Here is a 22,565-nt window from a genome sequence, read left to right on the forward strand (position 1 = left end):
CCAAAAGCCAGATGAACCATTATCATGGAGGTAGAATTGGCCCTTAGTGCACCCCTGTGGACACAGCAGAGGTAGGATTTCCCCCAAGCCTCCCAGTCTGGCCTGGGCCCAGAACACCCTCCTGCTCTGCCCGCCTTCTCTGGTCTCTGCTGGCCTTGCTGTCCTACTTCCTATTTCCTAGAATCTGACTTCTGTGGGGAGCTCAGTCCATGTGATTGGCTGGATCACACCTGATAAAGCCAGGGTTTCAAAGCACATCCATTTGACAATTTTGCCCCCATTCCTCAGGGAGGCAGATGTTACCAATCCACCCTCCTTTTAATCCTAACTGGATGAGGACCAAGGAGGGAGGGGTGCATGGTGCTGGCTGTAGAAACAGTGCCTGCCAGGTTACTGAGGGACTGCTGAGACCTCCGAGGGGCCCTCTGTGGCCCTGTCCGGGCCCTCAGGTCCAGCTCTTCCAGCCTGGGCCCTTCCACTTGCTGCCTGAACCCAGGGTAGGGCTCCCGGCCAGGGCACGCTCCTGCCTCCAGCACAGCCTAGTTCTCTGTTACTCTCACCCCAGGCTTAAGTCAATCATGCATTTAATTCTAGCCACAGCCCACAACTGGTTCTATTTGGTTAAGCACACCTTGCTAAGTAGATGTCTGCTGAGATGCGGGGAAGACCATCATCTGTCCTTTCCTCGACTATATCTGGTTTCTTCCTCGGAGGCTGGGTGAGATCTCACCAGGAAAGCTCGTCTGTCCATTTTATTTTTTTTTTTTTTATTTTTTGGCGGAACCAGGGATTGAACTCAGACCCTTGCGCTTGCCAGGGAAGCGCTTATTCCATTGAGCCATCTCCCCAGCCCCAACGTCTGTCCGTTTTAAATGTGAAGCCAAACCATCCTAGTTTTTCTCTAATTCTCCTTGACTTGCGCTGTCACAACTGGTCACTCCTATGACCCAGAAGTCGCACCCCTTCCTTGAACCTTGCTGGTCTCACCTGTAAAATGCAGAGCTGTTTGGAGGGTGCGGGCGGGGTCGCGGCTGGACCTCCTTCCACAGAGGGGAGGCAGAGGGAGACCCGGCAGGCCACTCACGCTACTTCGGGCTCAGACGGAGGCACAGCCTCACTCGGAGACCTCTTCCTACTCAGCAGACCCAAGCAAGTAGACTGTTCCACCCCAAGCTGTCCTCTCTGAACAGTCTCAGCGCCTAGGCGAGGGGGCAGCCAGGGTCCCCGCTGCTCACTGTGCGCATGCGCACTTGTCTCAATTTTTAACCCAGCAGTGGATCAGACAACCAACACGCAAGCGCTAAGCTCTGCTCTTGCCGTGTGACTGTGATTTATGACACGTGAAGAGGCACGTTCACAAGGAGGCCCTCCCGATTTACCAGCTAGTATCAGGTAAGAATCCTAAGTCTGGAAAGTTTCTTAAAGCAGGAACAGGTACTGAGTTCTAAACAAAAACTAAAGAAACAAAAATACCCCTTCTGGATACCTGAATCTCTGAGAACCTAACACGCTCATCTGCACAGGCCCAAGGGTAAAAGCAAATGCGGCATGCATTTCCCAGGAACTTTTGTACGTGGTCTGATGCCAGGTGTGGCCCATGACCAAGGTCCCTGAGCTCCGGGCCTCCCAGCCTCCTGGTCTGCAGTGGCCCTGCCACTCTGGGAGAGACCCAACCTTCTCTATCCGGAGACTGTCCCACCTCCTCGCCAAACACCTGCCTTTGGGAAATGTTCTCCTTAGCAAGTGGCTTTTCTCGTAGAGTGTCAGTGACTATAACCAACGGTCACTGTCCCTGTGCTGGCTGTTCTGTTCCCCCAGCCAGTGAGGTGGTGTGAGCGGGACACTCCTAGCCCGAGAACAAACTGGGCCAGGAGGAGGGAGGCCAGTGCTGGAGGGGAGGTGGCCAGCACCAGCTCACAGCCCACAGCGTTAGCGCTGCAGCCCGTTCTGGCCACATCCAGCTTCGATGCCTTATTCCCCAAGAACGAGGATTCCTAGAAGCCCTCCTTTAAAATCCCTGCTCCCAGATGCAGGAGAAGAAACAGAAACTTGGTGGAAACGCCAGGGGTGGCAACGCAGCTGGAGCACACACATGTCAGTTGAATTTAAAAAATCAATAAATAATCAGGAACTCAGAGGAGAAGGAGAGAGATGGAGGGTGAGAGTGAGGAGACGAGGTATGTGCTGGTCGCCACTCCTTGGAATCCCCCCACCCTGGCCCCAGGACCCCCGCAAAGGCAGCCCAGAGCTCAGGCACCGGGAGATACACTGGCTGGGAGGTCCTACTTGGCTGGAGAAGTTACAAGCACCGAACCCAACAGTCCCGGGAAATCTGCTGGATGCCACAGCCAGTGTACCCCGAAGTGTCATCTGAACCTTGCTCCCACTCAGGCGCTGGCTCAGGAAACGGACAAGAGGCTTCCAGCTGGGCAGCAGGGGGCTCTCTTCCCGGAGCTGCGGCTTTAGCCTCGTTTCAGCCAGTACTTGCAATTCTTCCCCAAACACAAAGGCACATGAAGTAGTCAGATCTGCTCTCGGCCCTGATTAGAACCCAGAGCTGGATGTGGAGGAAGTACCCAAGTAGGCAGAAGCAGCAGCTCCTGCTGGAAACGTGGCCACGTTCCTATGAAGACCTCTGGAGTCTACTGGCTCACCGTGTCCTCATCCGTGAGCTTCAGGAAGACACGAACAGGGCTGTCACCTGGAGAGAAGTCCGACTTCCCGGCAAACAGGCAGAAGTGTCTTGCTCCCGTGCCTGCCTGCACTGCCCAGCGAGCTCCAAACCAGAGGTCACTGTTACTAACAAATATCCCAGTGAGAATGGGAGTTTCAGAGTCAGTGTAGAATCTTGCAGTGGCAACTGGCCTTGGCCCATCTTTCCTGGGAACTTGTCTGTCTTCATAGAATACGGGAATTTTTAATATTGCCCCACCCCAGAAGCCAAAATAATTACCTTTCGCAGCATCGCTCCCCGACTCCAGCATTGGGACAGCGGTGCAGGGAGCGCTGCAGCACAGGACTCGCTGCGCAGCCCCAGCAGAGTAGGTGACTTTGCGGAGTCAATGCTGCCTAAGGTGGGAGTGCAGGAGGCTGAGGGCAGTGCCTGGGCAGCCTGAGGCTGGCTCTGGAGCTCCTAGGAGGGACCAGCCCCGGGGAGATACTGGGGCCAAAACTGACAAGCGAGATGTGGTAAGTCCATCCTTGACCTTCGGAGCATCATCTCCCCTTGAAGATCCGGATTTTGTTGATGGACGCCAAAGCGGCCGTCACATTGGACTCAAAGTCCCCATCATGCACTCCTGTCTTTCGGAAAGCCCCTGCCGAAGGGTTGTTCTCCCAGTAGTGGTGCCAGTTCCCCTTGCTGTCTGCTCCAAAGCCATACAAGTCCACCTGCAGGGGTGAAGCAAAGATGAGGATTAGATGTAGAGACACGGTAGAGTCCTCCAGACAGAGAGCCTGCAGGCACCCTAAAACCCTACATGCCGGGCTGTCCTGAACCAGCGGGTCAGTCAATGAAGGTCACCTGGTGGAGGAGCGGGGAACTGAAGAGGGGACAAAGGACAGGAGACATGAGAAATGGAGGCAAGACAAAGATTCTGATCAAGCCTTGTTTATTTAGGGGAGGTTCTGGGTATATATATGGGGTGATGGAATGAGGAAGTCTCAGCTCTTGGGGTCAGCAGGTATCTAGGCAACAGGGAAGGTGCAACCCCTGGGGCATAGCATGTGATTCACAGGGAATGGGCAAGGTGAGAAGGGCCATAAATTTGACTCAGCAGGGGAATAGAATGGATACCGGTTAATGGCCTCCAACACTGGGCTATGTCCAGCATTCAGACAAATCCCTTTCCAGCTTCTTGGATTTCCCAGGGCTCAGGGAAGGGAAAGCAACTGAAGCAAAACTCAAGTTCTATGCCAGCCTGTAGGCCCTTGAGAGCTGACTACAGGTGGTGGTCCCAAGGTGGGCTGGGCTCCCTTGAGCCAAGGAATGTCGCCCCCTTCTCCAAGGCTGCAGTCCTGAGGCAGGGGCAGTGGGCTTCAGAGCCCAGAAGATGTACCCTTATGTGACTGGCTCAGGTTGTGTGAAAGCACTTCTCTGAGCCTCACTGTCCTCATCTGAAAGTGGGGCCAAGAATCATGTTCAGAAAAGGCAGGCAACAGGAACTGATCTGTCTCTTCTGTGAGGACAACATCCACCTGGCTTGGTGGCCTTCATTGTAGGGGCTTAGGCTGTGACATGTGTGACACGCATGACTAAGTACTAAGCATGCGCCTGGCACTGTCAGGCATGCCAGACACCACCAAGGCAGGGCTGGGGAAATCAGAAGCGTTCAGGGCAGGGCTCGGCTTTGGAGCACATTATAACAGAACAAAGTTGCTGCTAAGACCGAGTCATTCTCAGAGGAACAGGGGCTGAACTCAGGGCTCTGTTCAACCCGAGGAGCGGAGGGAGGGCCTGAGGGTTAGAGGAGGATCTTACAAGCAGGAGACACCAGAGTTGGGTCTCTGAGTAGAAGATGACTACGCAGGAGCCACGAGAGGGGACTAGGGGGAGAGCGCATGCCACAGACTGAGGCCCCAAGGACACAGCTGAGGGGTGGGGACAAAGAAGAGGCAGGGGACAGCTCCATGGAAACCACAGATATTAGTGCCTGCATGACTCAGCCTGCGGCACAAGGATACATGAGGCAGGACAGCATGAGGTCAGCTCTTCTAGACAGAACCCCAAAGGGGAAGAGACAGGAGATGGGAAATGTGGGTGGGAACTGGGAGGGGACAGCAGGGGATGGCAGACAGGAAAGTGGGTCGTGCTGTGGTCTGAGTGTTGAGCATAGCTCCACAGGTGATTCGAATGTCAGTGTTAGAACTGAGCCACGTAGGTGCCACGCCGTTAAAGGGCTCTTCCTGCTGGTCTTTCGTTTTGGGGCTGAACCTGAGCTCCCCAGCCCTCATCGTGGCTCGCCTTGGGCAGTGACCAGGATGCGCCAGATTCTTGTGCCTGGGAACTTTTTCATACAACTGGGTCACTCCTGAAAAGTCTCATGAGGTGGGCCCTCGGGAGGCCCAGGTAGAGACAGCGATGCTGAGCTTCTTCAGAGTGGCAGGCCCCGGTCCCCAGCAGTCTGCAGTGCGCAGAGGTTACGTACCTCATCACAGACATGCAGGGAGAAGATGACTGAGAGCAGGCCGGTGGACGGGTACCGCCCATGGCCCTGTAGCCAGTTGTCAAAGACGTACTTGATGAAGGCTGGGTGGTAGATCAGGATCTGCAGGAAGAGGATGGGCCCTGGGTGAGTCTGGGAAACAGTCATGGGACCCTATGGAGTGCCACATACTGTCATGCTCGTGGGGCCATGGGGATACAGTTAAGAGGGACCCCAAAAGCCATCCTTGAGCTGTAGGCTTCTGTGCTAGGGAGGATGGGCCACAGCCTGCATTCCCAAGAGATGTGGAAAAGGAGGATGGACGGATCCAGAGGAGACTGACGCAGACAGCAGCCATAGAGTACAGGTGAGAAGGCACAGGGGGAGGTGGTATGTACCTCAGAATTCAAGGAGGCCAGCTAGAGACCTGGGCTCACTAGGAGTTCAGGGAGCAGCAGAAGATGGCAGTGGCATCCTGTCTGTCTGTCTGTCTATCTGTGTGTGTCTCTCTGTCTCTGTCTCTGTCTGTCTGTCTCTGTCTCTGCCTCTCTCTCTCTCTCTCTCTCTCTCTCGCATAGCCACTTGCTTTTGCTTTGCCTAGAAGTGGTCACTTCTGGGAATCATTTCTCCCCAAATCGCCAGACACTGATGCCCCCTCCCCCTCCCTCATCCAGGAGGAGCCAAGGCTCTGCAGCGCCTGCAGGGTTCAGGAAGCGCAGGCTGCTGGGCAGCACCACAGCAGCTGGGGCAGCATGCCTGGGTGGCCTGAGGGTCTCCTGCCTGCAACATGCACCCTCCCCACCATGAAGACCTCTCCCACTGCTGACCTCTTTTCGGGGGAGAAGCCCAAGTGGGCTGACACTCTGCTTTGTGGAGCCCCTACGCACCTTGTCTTGCTTCACTTTGATCTTCGTGGGAACTGGGATGTACGTGCTGCAATCAAGGGAAGAGGAGATGGTCAAGGAGGGAGGAGTCTCCTGGGAGTGAGGTGGGGTGAAGAGGGCCTTGCCTGCCTGTCCTCACTCTCGCACCACCTCCTCCCTGTCCCAGCTGAGCCCCTCCTGTGGTCGCCCCTTCAGACAGCAGAGGGCAACCTTGACACACGCTTTCTAGGGTACTCTGTAATTTGATACCCATTTTCCCAGAGATGCTAGGAGGGGCCCTGCCTTCAGAACAGTTGCTTGACCCACTTCCCCTCTGCCTGGGCTGCTCCCTCACTACCTGCCTACATCCAAAGGCCCAACCCAACACAGTGCCAGGCCTCAAACTCCTGGCAGGCCTGGCCTGACACCAGGAGGGCTGTGAAATGCTGGCAGTGGGAGCCACTCCTTTCTGAGAGATCCCTGGGGACAAAGGGATTGGACCCAGGTAGTTACCTAAGCTCTGGCTCAGGTTCAGTTAACCTCAGGCAATTGTTAGGCTGGGCCTCAGGTTCTGAGAGCTGCTGCATCCCCAGCCTCGCACCCCAGCCCGGGACACTTTATGCTTTAAAAAACGAAGTGATTTCAGGGGGCACTTGAGAATTAGAGGGGTATTTGGGGAAGCAAATTCAGGGTCCATTTGGAGCCTTTAGTAGGAGTACAGTAAAGCCTGTGGCTTGGTAGATGTGACAGGAGAGGGGTATGTGTATCCAGGTGGGGCTGGTGCCCAGGATAGCAAAGACAGTGAGGCACAGGAGGGCTGGGGCATGAGAGGGCAGAGGTGGCCCAAGGAGAAGAGGACTCACTGGGAGATGGTACCGGTGGTGGTGGCACTGATAACCCACTGCAAGTCGAGGGTCTTGAAGGGGACCAGGATCATGTGGACGTTTGCCCCCAGCTCCCGGAAGCTCTCGGGATATACCAGATGGTGTGTGGTCTTGCTCCCCACATCAGCTTCAAAGCCCACTGTGGGCGCCTTGTTCATCCTGGGGAAAGAAGGCAGTGAGATACCTCCCATGGCCTGGGTGTCACGGGGTGCTGCAGGGCTGCCGCTGGGCTGTGCCTTGAAGCGAAGCCTCTTTGTCTCCAGCCTCAATGTCCCACCATGAGGGTAGGTAAGACACAGGCCAGAGTTCTGGGGTTTTTTGCTTTTCTGACTCAAGTGAGAGAAACACTTCCCATGAGCGCTCATCTCTGTTATGGGACCACACCTGTAGCTACTGTAGGTTGTTTTCTAATGGTTGAAAAAGCTGAGCTCAGACAGGTTGTTCTAGGTAATGGAGCTACCAAGTGCCAGCCATGGACTTGAGCCTGTCTGACTCAAAACTGACTCTGCCCTGACTGTGGACAGGCACACTGAGTAGCTGGGTGAGGTGTACAGGACATAATGACAGAGATACAAGGAATAAATGACAAGGGGTGATGGACAGACAAGAGCATGTTTACATGTAAAGCAACTTACTACTGTAAAGTGACATCGCCAAGGGAGATGAAATGAGTGTGTTTAAAGTGAGGGGAGTATTTTGACAGGGATTAAGGGCAATATTTCTTTCACTATAGTAAATTTTTTAACTTAAACATTCATTGTGTTTTTGATCACGTTGTGCTGATCACACATCAATGGCAATTTCTGCCCAGCAGAAACCATCATAGGGTCGGAGAGATAGCTCGGCAGACTAAGTGCCTGCTTAGGCAAGCACAGGGACTGGGGTTCAATACCCGGCACCACATTCCATGCTGGCCCTGCCCTCAGGTACACTGACCCAGCTACTGAGTCTGGGCATGGTGGTGCACACCTGTAATCTCAACACTGGAAAAGCTCAGCATAGGAGGATCACTACAACTCTGAGCTGCTTAGTGAGACCCTGTACCAAATAATAATAATAATAATAATAATAATAATAATAATAAACATTATAATATGTCCTTGTACACCTTATTCACCAGATCTGGCACTGTGAATTTCTGACTCTTTTTCCAAGTTAAAACAACCACAAAAGGTAAAAAAAATGTTTTGAATCAATTCAGGATGTTGAGGCAGTTGCAACAGCGCACACGCAAGGAACTGAGAGAAGGCTTCCGGAGGGGCTTCCAGAAGCGGCCAGGATGAGGCAATGAGTGCGTCTGCAGTGAAAAAAAGGGTTCGGGGGGGGGGGTACGGGGTACTAATGGCAGCGTGTCTTTTACTGTAATACAGTTTTAAAAATTTAAATATCCACCAAGCAAAGCCACAGAGGTGGAGAAATAGAGCCTGTTCTAGAAGACGCTGTGGCCAGCCCGTGCTACGTCTGTACAACAGGTCCATGTCTCTGTCCTGGGGCACGGGTGAGTACGTGATAAGGACTGTAGGAAATCCAGGGCAGACTGGGCTTCTGTGATGCCTGTGGTACGTGGAGGCAGAGTTAGTACACCTTGTGGTGAGAGCGCAGGCTGTAGACTGGGGGAATACGGAATGTAGAATCAGAGGCTTCCAGCAGCCTGGCCCAATCCAAGGCTGCTCATGCCATGCTGAGCCTGTTGGGGACCTCTGGGCTTCCACAGAGGCCCTTCTAGTCCATCCCACCCAGCAATGCAAAGATGGGAACACTGACCCTGAGAGGGCACAGTGAGAAGCCTGCATCCCTGTGAACGGCCGAGGCCCCAAGACTGGAAGCTGGGCCTTCAACCTGAGCCAGGGTGCTTCCCATAGCTTGGAGGCTGCTGGGTGTGGCGAGGAGGGCCCGGAAGGAGGGCCAAGTACTTACCTGAGCACAAAGTCATGGCTGTCTATCTCAGGCCCGTACAAGGACTCCCGCAGATTGCCTGAGTTGCCCACGACGGCACAGCGCCGGCAACCCACCGACCTCTTGTCCAGCAAGGGGTCCACGTCCCCTGGCACCACGCTGAACAGCTCCTTGATGACACTGCTCAGGTTGCTGGGTTTCTTCTCCCTCTGCAGCCTCTAGAGCACAGGGCACAAGAAGACGGGTGGGTTTAGAGGGGCTGCCTTGGGCAGATTGGCACCACTTCTCAGTGACTGAAACCAAGACCCCTTCACTGTGATTACTGTGGCCTCACATGTGTCCTTCTCTGTAGGACTGGGTACAGAGGTTTTGACACAGTTGCTCCGCCTCCTGAACAAGGAGCCCAAGTGCTACTCAGGAAATAGGACAGAAAGGAAAGGTCTGGCACTCACTCTGCAAATGCCCACAGAGCACCTCAATGTGTAGGAAGCTGCACAAGCTTCTTGAGACAGGAACACAGCCTCACACAAGGTGGGCATGTGGAGGCGGCGAAGGCCCACCACCTGTGGCTTCACAGGCCCTTGACACTTGGCATGGCCCAGCCTACTCCTCCCTCAGGGTTCTCTCTCTGAGAGGACTCCACTCCCTGAGGAGCACAGCCAGAATCTTGGAAGGTCACTCACTCCCAGTAAGGTGCCTGGTCTTTGCAAACCCAGACACAGTCAGGGCTGCACACCACTATTCGTGTCTGCACAGGACCAGCAGCGGGTAGGTACAGTGCTAGTCTCTTCTTGCTGGCAGCAGGAAGACTCCGACCCCACACCCACTTCCGACGCCCTCACCTTCTGCTCCTCAGAAGCCCTGGATTTCTGAGCTCCAACCAAAGAGTCAGCCATCCTGGGGATGCACAGAGACCTCTGACATCTGCCTAGCAAATGCTGTACATCTTCTAAAATGCAGTGCAAATGTTGGTGAAGCCAGAACTCCCTGCCTGGCCCTCAGACAACCTGCAGGGACCTGTCTCCTTGCTTGCCTAACACCAAGGGGGTCCCCTAGATGCAGGGGTGTCAGCACTAAAAGCAGGATGGGTGGATCACCCTGTTGGCTGCCACCCTGCAATACCAGTCCACCCAGTGTCCCTGGGGAGCAGGAGCCTTTGGCCAGGTTGTGTAGTGGTTCCTGGGGATGCATAGCCTTCCTCAGCCACAGTGAGTTCTGGAAGAGTCTGGAAGAATTCACGCCATGATGTTGTACCATTTTGGTGAGCCAGCTAGGTTCAGGGACTGTCAACTAGGATCTGAACCCTGGCTTTCAGGAACCCACCTTATGGTACCTCCAAGAACACAGCCACTACTTCTAGCTCTTGGGCTCCTAAGAGTTGGGGATCCGGGGACACGACAAGGGGATGATTCCCATCAGCTACCCTAGCCCAAGGGACAGAGGAGGCTGGGAGAGAATGAAGTGGCAACAATGTCCTTAGGCCTTGCTCATGAAGGCCAGTGCCCATGTGAGTGTGGGGGAGAACTTTGCATGAGACTAAAGGAATCTGAATGCCTCTGAAGGAGGCTTCCCAGGAGACCCCTCTGCTCTCTAGTGAGAACCATACAGCATCTTTCTTAGCACTAGGCCAGGAGACATGTGGTGTGATGGTTCAGGTGTGGTCTGAGGGACCCCAAGGCCTCCGATGTTCAGTTTGATCCCTATTATAAAGTATTAACAAGGTAGGGGCTTAATCTGATTATGACGCTCGGTGCAGGCTTTCTGATTAGGGTTAGAAAAGGTCATGTGTCATGCAGCATCCCATCCTCCTATTGGGTATTGGTAGGTGTATAAGGACACAGAGCAGCATGCTCACACGTGCACGCGCGTGCGCACACACACACACACGCTCCTGTGCCTTACCACAGAAGTTCCCTTCTCCTGGGGACTCTGCCAGTAGGAAGCCTATCACCAGATGCTGGCCCTCCTCCACACAACTGGGAGCCAAGGTTCACCTCTTTATAAAGTAGTCTGCCTCAGGTATTTCATCATGACAGTAGAATCTGGACTGACGCAGCCCACCACAGGGAAGCACGGGGCACTTTCTGCAGACCACACCTCACACCCACCAGCATGGTTTGCACAACAGAAGGAAGAGAACTTGTGCTGGGGAGGAAGTAGAGAAGAGGGAGCCCTTGGGCATCATGGGTGGGAGTGGACCACGGTGGAAGACAGGTTGGTGGCTTCTCACAAGGGCAAACTCAGGACTCTCCTACAACTCAACCATCCCATTCCCAGGCATACTGCCAGAAGTGGAGAAGCAGTGCTTGGCCCAGAGCAAGGCAAACACAGTATATTCGGTGCCAGCCTGGTGCTGCCACCTGCTCACAAGCTGTCCTTCCTTTCTGTTAGACCAAGGTGTGGCAACAGCTGCAGCAGGGGCACAGTGAGATACTGAGCCAGACTGAAGTCCTTGTGCTGAAGACAGAAGGAGAACTACCCCTGGGACTGGTGCCTCACTCTGCGACACAATGTTCCCTAATGCCCTTATCTTGTCTCCAGGGGACAGAGCCTACACTTTGGGACCCAGATCTGCTCCTAGATGTGAGGTCTAGACCTTGCCTGGGGTTCTCTCCTGACAGCATCACGGTGGAGCCAGGCAAGCCTGAGGTGTTTTTCTGTATCTTAGCATCCCCACCCATCCACTGCCGTGCCTGCCCTCTGCATTTAGGGCTCAGCTTAGATTCTGTCTGCTTAACATCCTCCTAACAACCCCACTCACAGAGGCCGCCCTACACACTTCTTCTCACTACCCCAAGCTCACTCCGCCTTCCCGAGAGCACTGCCAGCCGTGCCCACCTGGAGCACCTTAGCCCTCTGAGCCATAGGCTTCCCACCCACCTTCCACCAGGCATACAGAACATTGTGCCAAACACGCACAGGACCTTTCCCTTGCCATCCTTACCTGGACAACTCAGTGTAGCATTTGCTTGGCACTGACACTGTGTCAGGTACCTAAGCTATCTAGACATGACTTCAAGTACATGACAGGAGGAGTGCAAGTTCTATATAAATACTGCACTGTGCGTATCAGGGGACTTGAGTGTCTATGGGTTGTGCTATCCAGAGCAACCTGGAGCCAGATACAAAGGGACATTTACATTTGCTTTGTTTCTTGTGCGTATCACCTGGCCAAATAAAAATCCCATGAGCACAACCTTCCTTGCATTTTGATGCCTGTAGTAGGTGACCAGGAGCCATTCCCAGAAGCTAAAATCATGACCTTGCCTGGGAAAAGTGTCTCTGCAGAGGAGGCTGCTAAGGGTGTCTAGATCATGACACCTGAGATAGGTGTCCTAAGGAGGGAGGGAGGCCAGAGATGCAAGGAGACAGAGGAGAAGGCATGCAGGGAGGTGGCAGGCTTGAGCCACGGGATGCCAAGCATGGCCAGGAGCCAACCCTGGCCACACCTTGATTTTGGATTTCTCATTTCTAGAAGTGGGAGGGAAAAGATTTCTGCTCTTTTAAGCCCCCTGGCTTATGGCCATTGGCTGTGGTAGTCATTAGAAACTAATTTGGTATTACTTGCTGTGACTTACACACAGTAGATGCTCAATGCACAGTTGTCAAGGGAAGGAACAGATGACAGCCTGAAAGCTGCCACAGGTGGGTATCCAGCTCTGAGCACCCCTGCCCTGCCAAGCCCCGCTCAGGCCACCAGCCTCACCAGCCACCACTGGTATGCGTCTTCCTCCAGGACCGCACTGTGGGCCGTCAGCAGCGGCTGCACCGACTGGTTGAAGCGCTTGTCGAACCAAGCTGAGACCTTGCTCTGGCTGATGCAGTGTGCGCAGGTGCAAGGCCGGGACTTGATCAGCTTCCTGAGGTTCTGCGACAGCTCGAGGACTATCTGCTTGGGGAACCAGGCAGCAGGCACTGCCGTGTGCGAGAAGTTGAGGACAAAGGAGGTGAGGAAGATGAAGAGCACCAGCAAGGTGAGCACCTTGAGGACCTTCTTCTGTGTGGTCATCATCTTCGCTTCCTGCTGAGGGGCGGGAGGGGTACCCCAACTCCCTGAGTAGAGACACTAGAGGTGGAGGTGCAGCTGGAAGGGATGGAGGATCTTCAGGAGTCTCAAGGGTAGCTTAGGCCAACTTCATTCCCATGGTGAAGCAGCCGCCCCTGTGTTCTGGATGTGCCCATGTGACACACAAGGGCCATCTGTGGTGTGCTGGATTTGTTCTTTAGGATAAAAGGTAGCCGACTTCTTCTGCAGTCCTGAAAGGGCCAATGACATGCCTCTAGATGAGATTCTAATTAAACATAATAACAGTGATTTCCTGTTCCATTCAATCTGGGGACCTTCAGGGGTGAGGACTTGGCAGGAAGTTCTTGGAAGCTGCAGGGATGCCTTGGTGACCCCAGAAAGTGTGGTGTATGGTGATCCTTAATTAGATGCTTGACTGTTCCATGCTGTCGCCAGGGAGGTGGCAGTTAAGTGACTGTCTTGATGAGGGCACAGAGGCTGTCATCTGCATAGAAAAGAAGGTAGAGAACAAGGGTTATAGAAGTGTTTCTCTCTCCACACTTCACCTGTGCCTTCCGCAGTCTCTCAGCGGAGCCTCAGTGTGTATGTGTACACAGTGGGGTGCTTGTATCTGTTTGCAAGGTTGCAAAGCACACGCCCCATGGGTGTCTGCACAGCCCAGCATGGTCAAGCATTCCACACAAGTGTGTGACCAGTTAGTTAGCAACTCTCTGAGGGCAGAGTGGGGGTGATTGTGACACCTGGTCCTTTGCCTCTCTGGCTCCTGTAGTTTCTGCCCTGTTCTGAATTTCACCACCACTACCAGCACAAGTAAGAAAAAAATCAAAGCCCCCCTGTGTGCAGGTGGGCAAGAGTTTTTCATGGTGAGGAACAGAGGGGAGGAGAGTGTGGGGAGATGACGTAGATCCCCACACTTGCTTTATGGCTCTAGCTGGTTTTTCTCTTTAGAAAGGATGCTGGGCTCTGACCTTCTGGATCCAGCACCTGCTTTTTCTGTCTCTGCTTTTGTGGTGAGGAGAGGAAGGGGTGTTGGCTTGTGTGTGCAGCAGGATGAAGTCTGTAGAAGTTACTTATCTCTGAAAGAAAAAATACCTAACATTTAAAGATGTGCTTCAAAGTTCCGGGTATAACGCTAGCCCACAGGAAGGACAGTGGTGCTGCACAAAGGCCCAGAAGGGTGGTGGGAAAGGTCTGACCTAGCCAGGCCTGCAGCCAGCCCTGCTCTGTGACTTTTCAGTTACCCACTCCATCTCCTTTGTTGTGTACAGCACACTGTTTGCAAGTAAAGGCAACGTGAGTAACCCCAGGTGGCAGCTGCTCCTGTTCCTTGGCCCCTGCCCAGGGTATATGGCCTCTTCCAGAAAAGCCACGTCACCTGGCATGTTCTTGCTCATTCCTCAGAACTCAGCAGGTGCCACTCCCGAGGCTGCCCCGTCCACCCAGGCCCTGTCTTTGGCCTGCACTGCTGAGTCCTCGGCCCTGCAAAGCCAGTGCCCGGGCCCCAGCTTCTGCCTCCTGCATGCCCAAGTACTATCGCTCTATTTTATCCATCTTTCCCTTGGCTTCGCTCTTTCCTTTCTTATAATCTCTTTGGGTTGATTGTTGTTCTCTTTCCACCCTCTTGCGAGAAAACCACCTCATTTACCCTCTCTTCTTCTGCATCTACTGAATTTACATATTTAATTATTTGTTTCAGTGGTAGTTTGTACCACTTTCCATGAAATGAAGGATGCTCAGCAAATAGCCTGGGTACTGGGCAGAGCAGTGTACCACACAGGACCTTCTGCTCTTCCTCCCTGAGATTTGAACTTTTCATCAAAATCTTGCATGCTTATTGGCAGAGTTACTTAGGCCAAGTGAAATGAGGAATCAACGGCTGCAAACCAGGGTCGTGGTAAGCATGTTGGTTCTCGATGACTGGACTTGTCTTAGTTCTCAGAGGCACTAGATGGCTGAGCCTTCATTGCTTTCTGCTTCAGTGGCCAGGATCTCTAGGGCCTGTAGGGAAGGGGTCCTAATGCACTCTGGGAAGAGGATGGACATCAGCGTTCCCAAGGATTTCTAGACCCAGAGGGCACAGCATCTTCCAGGCCTCAAGTCAGGATGTGGTTAGGAAGTTAGGACCAGGAATGGGGGCTGAGCTTTGGGCTGACTCTTGTGAGGCTCTGCAGCCACGTTCACCACCCTAAGAGACCTTCCTCAGGTGTCTTTACTCCTTCCAGTGTTCCAGTGAGTAGTTACTTTGAGTCTCCTGCTGCGCATGCCTAGAACTCAAGCCCATTGCCTGGCAGTGCCCAAGCTTTCTACCTGCCTGGGGGAAGGGAGCCAGTGATGGACGGGGGACAGCCTGTCCTTTGCATTGTTCTTTGTAGTTTGCAACCCATGCCAATAGTGGGTGATGGACAGAACACAGGCTTGGGTGTAGCCAGTCCTGAGCATGAATGCTGGGTCTGCTGCTTCCCAGCTGAGAGGTTCTGGGTAAACCAATCTACATCACTGATCTTTACCTCAAGACAGGGTTAAGGAGTGAACTCCTCAAAAGAAAGCATTGGGTTAAGGTGAGAGATGCTCAGCATTAACAGAGGCTCAGTTCACATGTATAGATAGGAGGGCTCTGAAGTCCAGAGTCTGTACAACCAGGAAATACAGAGTGGACTTGAACCTGACTCTTCTGTATTATATAGAATGCTTCCCCAGAACTTGCATCTATACCCAGTTCCCTCCTTCCTTGCTCTCTTCCTGTCCTGTACCCTGTACATCTGCTCTATGCCTGGCATGGATTTCCAGGAACAAGAGATTGGCCCTGGAAACTATACTTTGGGAAGAGTCCCTGTGGCCGACCTGTTATTATGCAGGGGTATGTCTGACTTCAGCTCTGATCTCTCGCCCAGAGAATCTGGCTCCTGAGAAACACTGGGTCAGGGTTTGCTGGGGCAGACAAAACAAGCACCCTCTCCACCAGGGCCTCCACTTCCGGTGATGCCTCATTTATGGCCTTGCGCCTCACAGTGCTCTGGGCTCCAGTGGCTGAGGCTGGGTGGCCAGCCTCCTTGCTAGTGCAGCTCTCCGGCTGTCACACACTGGAGATCTTTGAGATAAGAGGCATAAAGACACATTCAAGGAGAACACTGCGGGCTGGTCATTAAGATCAGAGATTGTGGCCAGGGCTAGGGAGGTGCCTGCAGTTCTCATGATCCAAACTTCTCTTCAAAGGCATAACTGCTGGTGATCAACTCTGCTTTTATCTGAGGCCTTTAGGGCATTTGTTCCTTGCTGCCACAAGATCCCTAGTGCTGGCCACTGTTTACTGAAGTCTAGGTTTTCTTCAGTGTCTTCCATTCTGTACTCTGTAAGGCAGGGGCTGGAAGTCTGGAAACTACTTTCCCAAAAACACTGGCAATGGGCCAGTGACCTCTGGATGAGCGGCAGGGAGAGGCAGGGACTTCCTCCTGCCTGAGTGACAGAGTCTGCTGGGTAGCTGCCCAGAGAACTGAGCTTTGGAATCCTACTGGCTTTGACCAGGGAAGTAAAGCCACTGGCCAAGTGCAGCCAGGGGCTAGAGCCATGCTGCTCTTACCGAATGGTCCTTGTTCCTACGCTGGTTTGTCTTGAGGTCCCAGCAGATCTTTTCCTCTTATCCCTGCAGCCCAGGGTCAGAATCATTCCCAGCGTTTCTATTGTCAGGGACTGCAGCACACCATGATTCTGCAAGTAACCCTTCCACTAAACTCCCCTCTGCTGCTCACCTTGGGAGCATCGATCGGCTGCATCCTGCCAGCAGGTTGGCCAGCCCTGTGCAGTCTGTTGCATAACTCCAAGGGAACTGTTCCTGGGTGGCTTGTCCAGGCTGTGCACGGAGGTACCACTCAGGCAGCCCTGTCTCCCACCCTCGTGGGAACCAGGCTGCTGTCCATCAGCACACCGTATCCTCTGAGCCCTGTCTTCCTTCCCACCTCCGGCTGCTACTCTTTCTGGGATCCTCTCAAACCTCCCGGCAGCTGTTGCAGATGCTCACCTATCATCAGGCTCCCTTGTGCCCCTCAGGGCACTCCTCCCTGAGGTTCCTGGGTGAAGGCCACCAGCCCCCTCCCCAGCATGGTTTTCCCACAGAAACTGCAGCCAATGCCAGCATGAGCCACAGGGACTTTGCCCTGGCTGTTCTGCAGGCTAACTGAGGCTGGGACACCCCTATTCCTGCAGTTTAATCACCCCTACTCCTAAGCCCTCTTTCCTTTGACCTGCCCACTCTTCCTCTGTAGTCCACGCTTACTCCAGCTGGGCTATGAGAAGAATCCCCAGTGTTCTCCCACAGATAAATTCTCACAGGATATCCCAAACCAAATCTGGTGACCAGTGGCATATTACTGCTTCCCTCCCTCCCTCCCTCCCTCCCTCCCTCCTTCCCTCCTTCCCTCCCTCCTTCCCTCCTTCCCTCCCTCCCTCCCTCCCTACTCAGGATCTAGCTGGTAGACCCAACACCTGCCTTCATTATCCCAGACACTGTCACCATCTGACACAGCTCCCCGGGACAAGGCAGGATGTGAAACAAGGGGATCGGGTCCAGTGGCAGACATGGGGCAATCACCCCATTTAACAGATGAGGAGGGGGAGCCCTGGGACTTGGAAGCTTGTTGAAGGTTACCTAAGCCTGCTCCCCTGTGTGGCACTGTCTTTCTGCTCAGTCAGGTGTACAAGGACACCTGTGGTGCACCACTGAACGTGCCTGGTACGTGCCTGCCTTCACTGCCAGGAAGCAAGGCCATCATGGGCTGGGACAGAACCAGCGCATACCATGACCCAGTTCACGTGTGCCTATCTGTTCGCAAGGAACCAGTCTTTCTGCCCACCTTAGTGATTCAGACTAGCACCACTGAAGGGAAAGCTCTGGGGAGCAGGCACCCAGTGGGATGGAGCTTCGGAGTTGGGGAGCTGCGGTCTGGATGGGGAGGGTGGAGCCCGCAGAGAATCCCCTCCTGGAAATGCACACAGTGCTGCTGATGGGATGGTAGGTACTGGCAGGGAACGACCACCCCTCAGGGTGGCCACAGCACACTGCCTAGGAGTTAGGCCCAGGGACAAGGACAATGGGGAGCCAGCCACAGCCAGCCTGGGGACACATGGTAGTGACTGCAGTGGCATATGGAGGCTGGACTGGAGGGGGAGTGCACGATGCCCCATGGAGTCTGCAGAGCAGTCCTGCCTCCATCTAGGTGGCTGAGCCTAGCATTTGGGGTCCTCAACGCCCCTACTCTCACCTGCACCAGGGCTGGCCCCTCTCCTCCCCACACACAGCGCCCAGCCCACTGGGAGAACTCTGTGGTACTCACACAGCTTCCTCCTCTGACCCCGGCTCCCTGGCTGGGGATGCAGGAGACAAAAAGACACCCTTGAATCCCAATGGCAGTTCAGAAGGGGCAGCTGGACAATTGCCCCAGAGGAGCTGAATTAACCAGGATTAGGGTCATGTGAGAAGGAGCTGGCTATGTTTTCATATTCTCAGCTTCAGAAGAGGAATTTAAATCCACAAATCTTCTTATACATGTGGACAGAGAGGCGCTGAATTTGGAGTCTGAAGGCATCCAAATAAATCAGACTATGAAATGTGGCCAGGAACTTAAGGCATCTCTGTGCGCATGTCCGTGTTCACACCTGTCCCCCAAGAGGGAAGGATTTCCCTGCTTCACATGGCTCAGAAATCATGACCAATGAAAACCACCTGGACACAATTAAGGCTCCACCCCTGCTGCCCCTGGGTTGTGGGCAGTTTGAAAGCTCTTAAATCCTCACAATCCTAAGCTGAGATGCAAAAAGCTGACGTGGCTGAGAGGCTCCTTTCTCCTTAGTCCCGACTCCCGTGGAAATAGTTCAGCTCTCCTGATGTACAGAGGCACGTGAGAGGCTCGTGAAGGGAGGTAGAGACCACACTCAGGGTGTCCACCACGCGGGTGTGGACTGCAATATTCATGCAGCTGCTAAAATAGGGAGCTCTCAGCACCGTCGTGCAGGTGCCTGGCCCAAACCATGCTCAGACACCAGTGTGTCATCGTGGGATCCCAGGACAAGGCTGCCCTGCCTGCCCCTGAAGATGGGGCAGCTGGCGTCACAGAGAACACCTGCCCAGCTCAGTGGCAAAGGGAGCCCCGCATGTGCTTCAGCTGTGTGACCCTGTCTGGCCGTATCCCACCCTTGAATGGGAAACAGAGCCGACCACAGCACATAACATGATGGTCCTTCACAAGTATAAGGGGAGAAAACAGGACTTTCACCTGTCTGACCCTTCTCTGGTAGGACCAACTGCCACACTGGTGACACAGACAAAGCGTAGAGCATGGTGCGCCTGCAGGTTCATTCCTACTCACTCACTAAGAATTATAATGTACCCATTTTACAGAAGCCCAGAAAGGCAAAACACTCAGCCAACATGGCACCCTTCGCAGACATGAAGCTAGAAGTGACCCCTACCATGCGTCTCCAGAGTCCAGTCTCTTTATGCTGCGTGTCCACCTCCCCGCTGAGCTGAGTGGCAGCCAGGGCCTGTCTGGAAAGCACAGCCCCAGCTGAGTCACTTCCACACCTGGGAGCTGTCTCACTACTCCTTCCAAAGTGAGCCCAGCACTACTTACCCCCATCTAGCTGGGCGTACCTTTGGAGGAGCGGGATGCCTTCTGCAGCCCTGATGATGTGTGGTAGCCCAAGGTACAGTGGGAGGGAGAGTCTTGTGCCAGCTCAGGCTCAGCCTACCAACAAGCAGGCATTCACTGGACACTGGGAGTTCCCACCCATTCCCTGCCACGATGACTTCTGGCCTGGAGGCAAGAGAACTAGACGACTTGTCCCCGCTGCCCACTCAGGGTCACCTGAGTGGCTAGCAGCATGCTTTATGGCTCGTTCTGCCCCATTTACTTTAAACATACAGGTATCTTTTCCCTGCCCCAATATGTGGTAGGCAGAGGCAGGCTGCTGCCCTGCTAGCCACAGGCAGCACCGTGTCCAACAGGTGGGAAGTTTAGGGATGTCCCTGGTATGGATGGACATGGACAACACTGGGCAGGAACCCTGACCCCTGGCCCAGCTTTAAGACTTTGCCAGTTGGAGATTTAGGGAGGCCTCCTCATCTGCGTAGTGGGTGATGTGGACCATTTTTTCTAAGCAGTCTGCCAGCCCAGCAGGAGCCAGATGTGTGTGTGAGGGGCACACACAGTACACATATGCCCTGGCAGGTGTGCAGCTCTCTCAGGTGTGCAGCTCCCAGGTGTGCAGCTGTCCCAGGTGAGCAGCACAGCTAGTATCAGGCACTCATGTCCACATGGACCAGCTCTCTGTCTTTTTTTGCTCTGCTCTTCCGAACCTTTTCACTTTTCCTTCTCCAAATAAATGACTAACATGCCACTTTATTGCGGAAGACTCTGGCAGGCATATTCTACAAGTGTGTGTGTGTGTGTGTGTGTGTGTGTGTGGTACTTGACCTCATACTAATTATTCTTCCCAGTAAAGGAATAATCAAAGACTAGATAGGGTGGGTTACTAGGATGAATTAAAGTTGTCTTACTAATGTAGGTAAAAAGCACATAGTCTTTGAGCTCCACTTACTTTTACAATGGTGTCCCCAATACACCTGAGCTCTGGCATTCATTCTTCCTGTGTGGCAGATGTGATATGCAGGCTGGGAAAGGAGCAGCGCCTCTAACAGCATGCAGCCTGGGATCTGCCCACATGGCCTCGCTCTCCTCTGCTTACTCAGCTCTGCCTCTGGATGCACTGACTAAGCCACAGTCGCCCACAGATTTCAGAGTCTTCTCTGAGCTCAGGCTCCCTGTGCTCAGGCTCCCTTCCACCTGCTGACAGTCCCTAGCTTCGGGCTCAGGATGTGTGTGTCGTGTTCCAGAACCTGGGGAGCACCAGCATGCTGCTGGTAAGCACAGGACAGTCAGGCCCCAGGGTCACATGTCTTCCTCCTTCCTCCCCCTCGTACTCTGTTCATGTTACTGCCTACCTTGAAGGCTCCCATGGGTCCCCGAAAAGGCCCACAGCCTGCCTGCATGAGGCTCCATGAATCAGCCCCTGACCACAGCCTGACTCCATGTTCTAGGCCTTTCCTCTGATCACTTTCTGGAGCCACCATGACCCCTGTTCCATCCTCCAAGCACACCAGGCCCAGGAGCTATGCACAGCATGCCCTGCCCAGGCTACCCTGGCTGCAGACGCTAAGGCTACTCCCCAGCTCAATGCAGCATGATTCACCAAACCCCCTTCAGAGAGGCACTTCCCCAGGGCCATCTGCATTTCCTCACCACTCTATGAGCAGCCAGTGTCACGGAGGGGCGCAGAGATGAAGGAGCTGCCATGCAACTAAAAAGAAACCAACTCACAGTGTCTTGCCTGGCTGCCAGAATTTCTTTTGCCAACCGTAGTGCTCCTAGAAGAGAATTCACATGCTTTCCTTCGTAATCACCCCACAGGGCCCACACTGCCCAGCCTCACATTAACGAAGCATGAGGTCCAGGCAGGACTCCCATCCAGAGTTGCTCGATGCCTCCTGTTGTCAGCAGACTCTCGCTTCTGCTTTTCCGCTGTGTACTGCTGGGCCCCTTGGCCTCTGCACATGGGTGCTTGCAGCCATTGACCCTGAAAGGGGAGGCCATGTCTCCCTGTGAAGACACTGGCTGCTTGCTGTGGGCTGCAGAGTGGCAGATCTCCTGGCGTGGGTGGGCTTCTGGTCTACCCCGCAGCCTGCAGCATTTACTGACTTCAGTGTGAGTTCCACCTAGCCCCAGAGGACCTAGGGAACAGAGTGCGCAGTTCAGGTTTTTCATTGCTCAGAGAGCAATGAGGTCCCTGGCCTAGGATTGGGAATCTCGGCTGCTCCACCTGCCTCCATGTAGCAGGATGAGGCTGACGTACAGCTCCCGAGTGGGCTCCAATCCAATCCCAGGCCACCCACTTCTGCCGTTGCTATCAGTGTGTTTTCCAAGGATTTTATTATCAGTGACATCGCCCCTGCAGGAGAAGGGATTGCCTGTGTCCTGCCCCTGCCGGGCTGAGAACTCCATGTCTCAGCCCACCTGGCCCCCAGCCCCAGCCTCCTCCTTGCTGGAATCCTACAAGAGGCGAATGCACTGCATGAAACAGACCAGGAGAAAATGAGTGTGATGGAAGGAGAGAGTAGCTTGGGTGAGTAAACAGGAGGAACTAATGAAGTTAGGGAAGAAATTGGGGAAAACAGGCAAGCAAGAGAAGGGAATGTTTCTGAACCTTTACACGGGTGTGGGAGTGAGCAGGAGATGGGGAGCAGAGCCAAGAGCTAGCTGGAATTCAGCCAGCAGAGCCCCAACTGCTATGAAGGGCACGCCCTGGGCTTTATTAGTGCTGTCTGTACTCCCAACACTGGGCCTCTGGCTCCTGCCCTTCCCAGGGCCCTGGACAGACACACAGGTGGCTAACCTAATGGTGCTCACTGTCTACTGGGTGACCACCAACTGCCTGCCCACTTGAGAGGGAGGCACAGCTGGGCTCCACGTCTACCAGGCTAGGGCTTCTGCAGCATTCCTTATGGGAAACTTGCAGGCGCTCACAGGCCTGTACTCCCACTCTGGCAGAACTGCTTTCTGATGATTATTTTTCCAGTTGAATGAGATTCAATTCATGGAAGACTTAGTAAGTTATTCTAGTGCCTAGGGGAGAAGAAGAGGGAGAAAGAGAAGTGGGGGGGGGAGAGAGAGAGAGAGAGACAGAGAGAGAGAGAGACAGAGAG

The 22,565-nt window shown here is 54.0% G+C and overlaps 1 protein-coding gene across 6 annotated transcripts in view; it reads right to left on the minus strand.

Annotated features, from left to right (window-relative positions):
- Window positions 1–782: 782 nt before the first annotated feature.
- The window catches only part of St3gal1 (ST3 beta-galactoside alpha-2,3-sialyltransferase 1), a 71,336-nt gene continuing 49,553 nt past the window's right edge, over window positions 783–22,565 (minus strand). For 4 of the 6 annotated variants that reach the window (XM_023702595.1, XM_023702597.1, XM_004642490.2 and 1 more), the window contains 6 exons: window positions 12,494–13,298; window positions 8,809–9,005; window positions 6,871–7,050; window positions 6,032–6,077; window positions 5,148–5,267; window positions 783–3,390 (listed from right to left, as the gene is read on the minus strand). In XM_023702595.1, the coding sequence (XP_023558363.1) occupies window positions 3,217–3,390; window positions 5,148–5,267; window positions 6,032–6,077; window positions 6,871–7,050; window positions 8,809–9,005; window positions 12,494–12,799 (1,023 nt within the window). In that variant the 5' untranslated portion in view covers window positions 12,800–13,298 and the 3' untranslated portion in view covers window positions 783–3,216. Of the gene's footprint in view, window positions 3,391–5,147; window positions 5,268–6,031; window positions 6,078–6,870; window positions 7,051–8,808; window positions 9,006–12,493; window positions 13,299–21,183; window positions 21,231–22,565 lie in introns of all 6 variants that reach the window. The other 2 variants (XM_023702598.1, XM_023702599.1) reach the window with 1 other exon arrangement.

This window comes from Octodon degus, unplaced genomic scaffold (genome assembly GCF_000260255.1).
Source record: "Octodon degus isolate 3935 unplaced genomic scaffold, OctDeg1.0 scaffold00154, whole genome shotgun sequence".
Lineage (NCBI taxonomy): Eukaryota > Metazoa > Chordata > Mammalia > Rodentia > Octodontidae > Octodon > Octodon degus.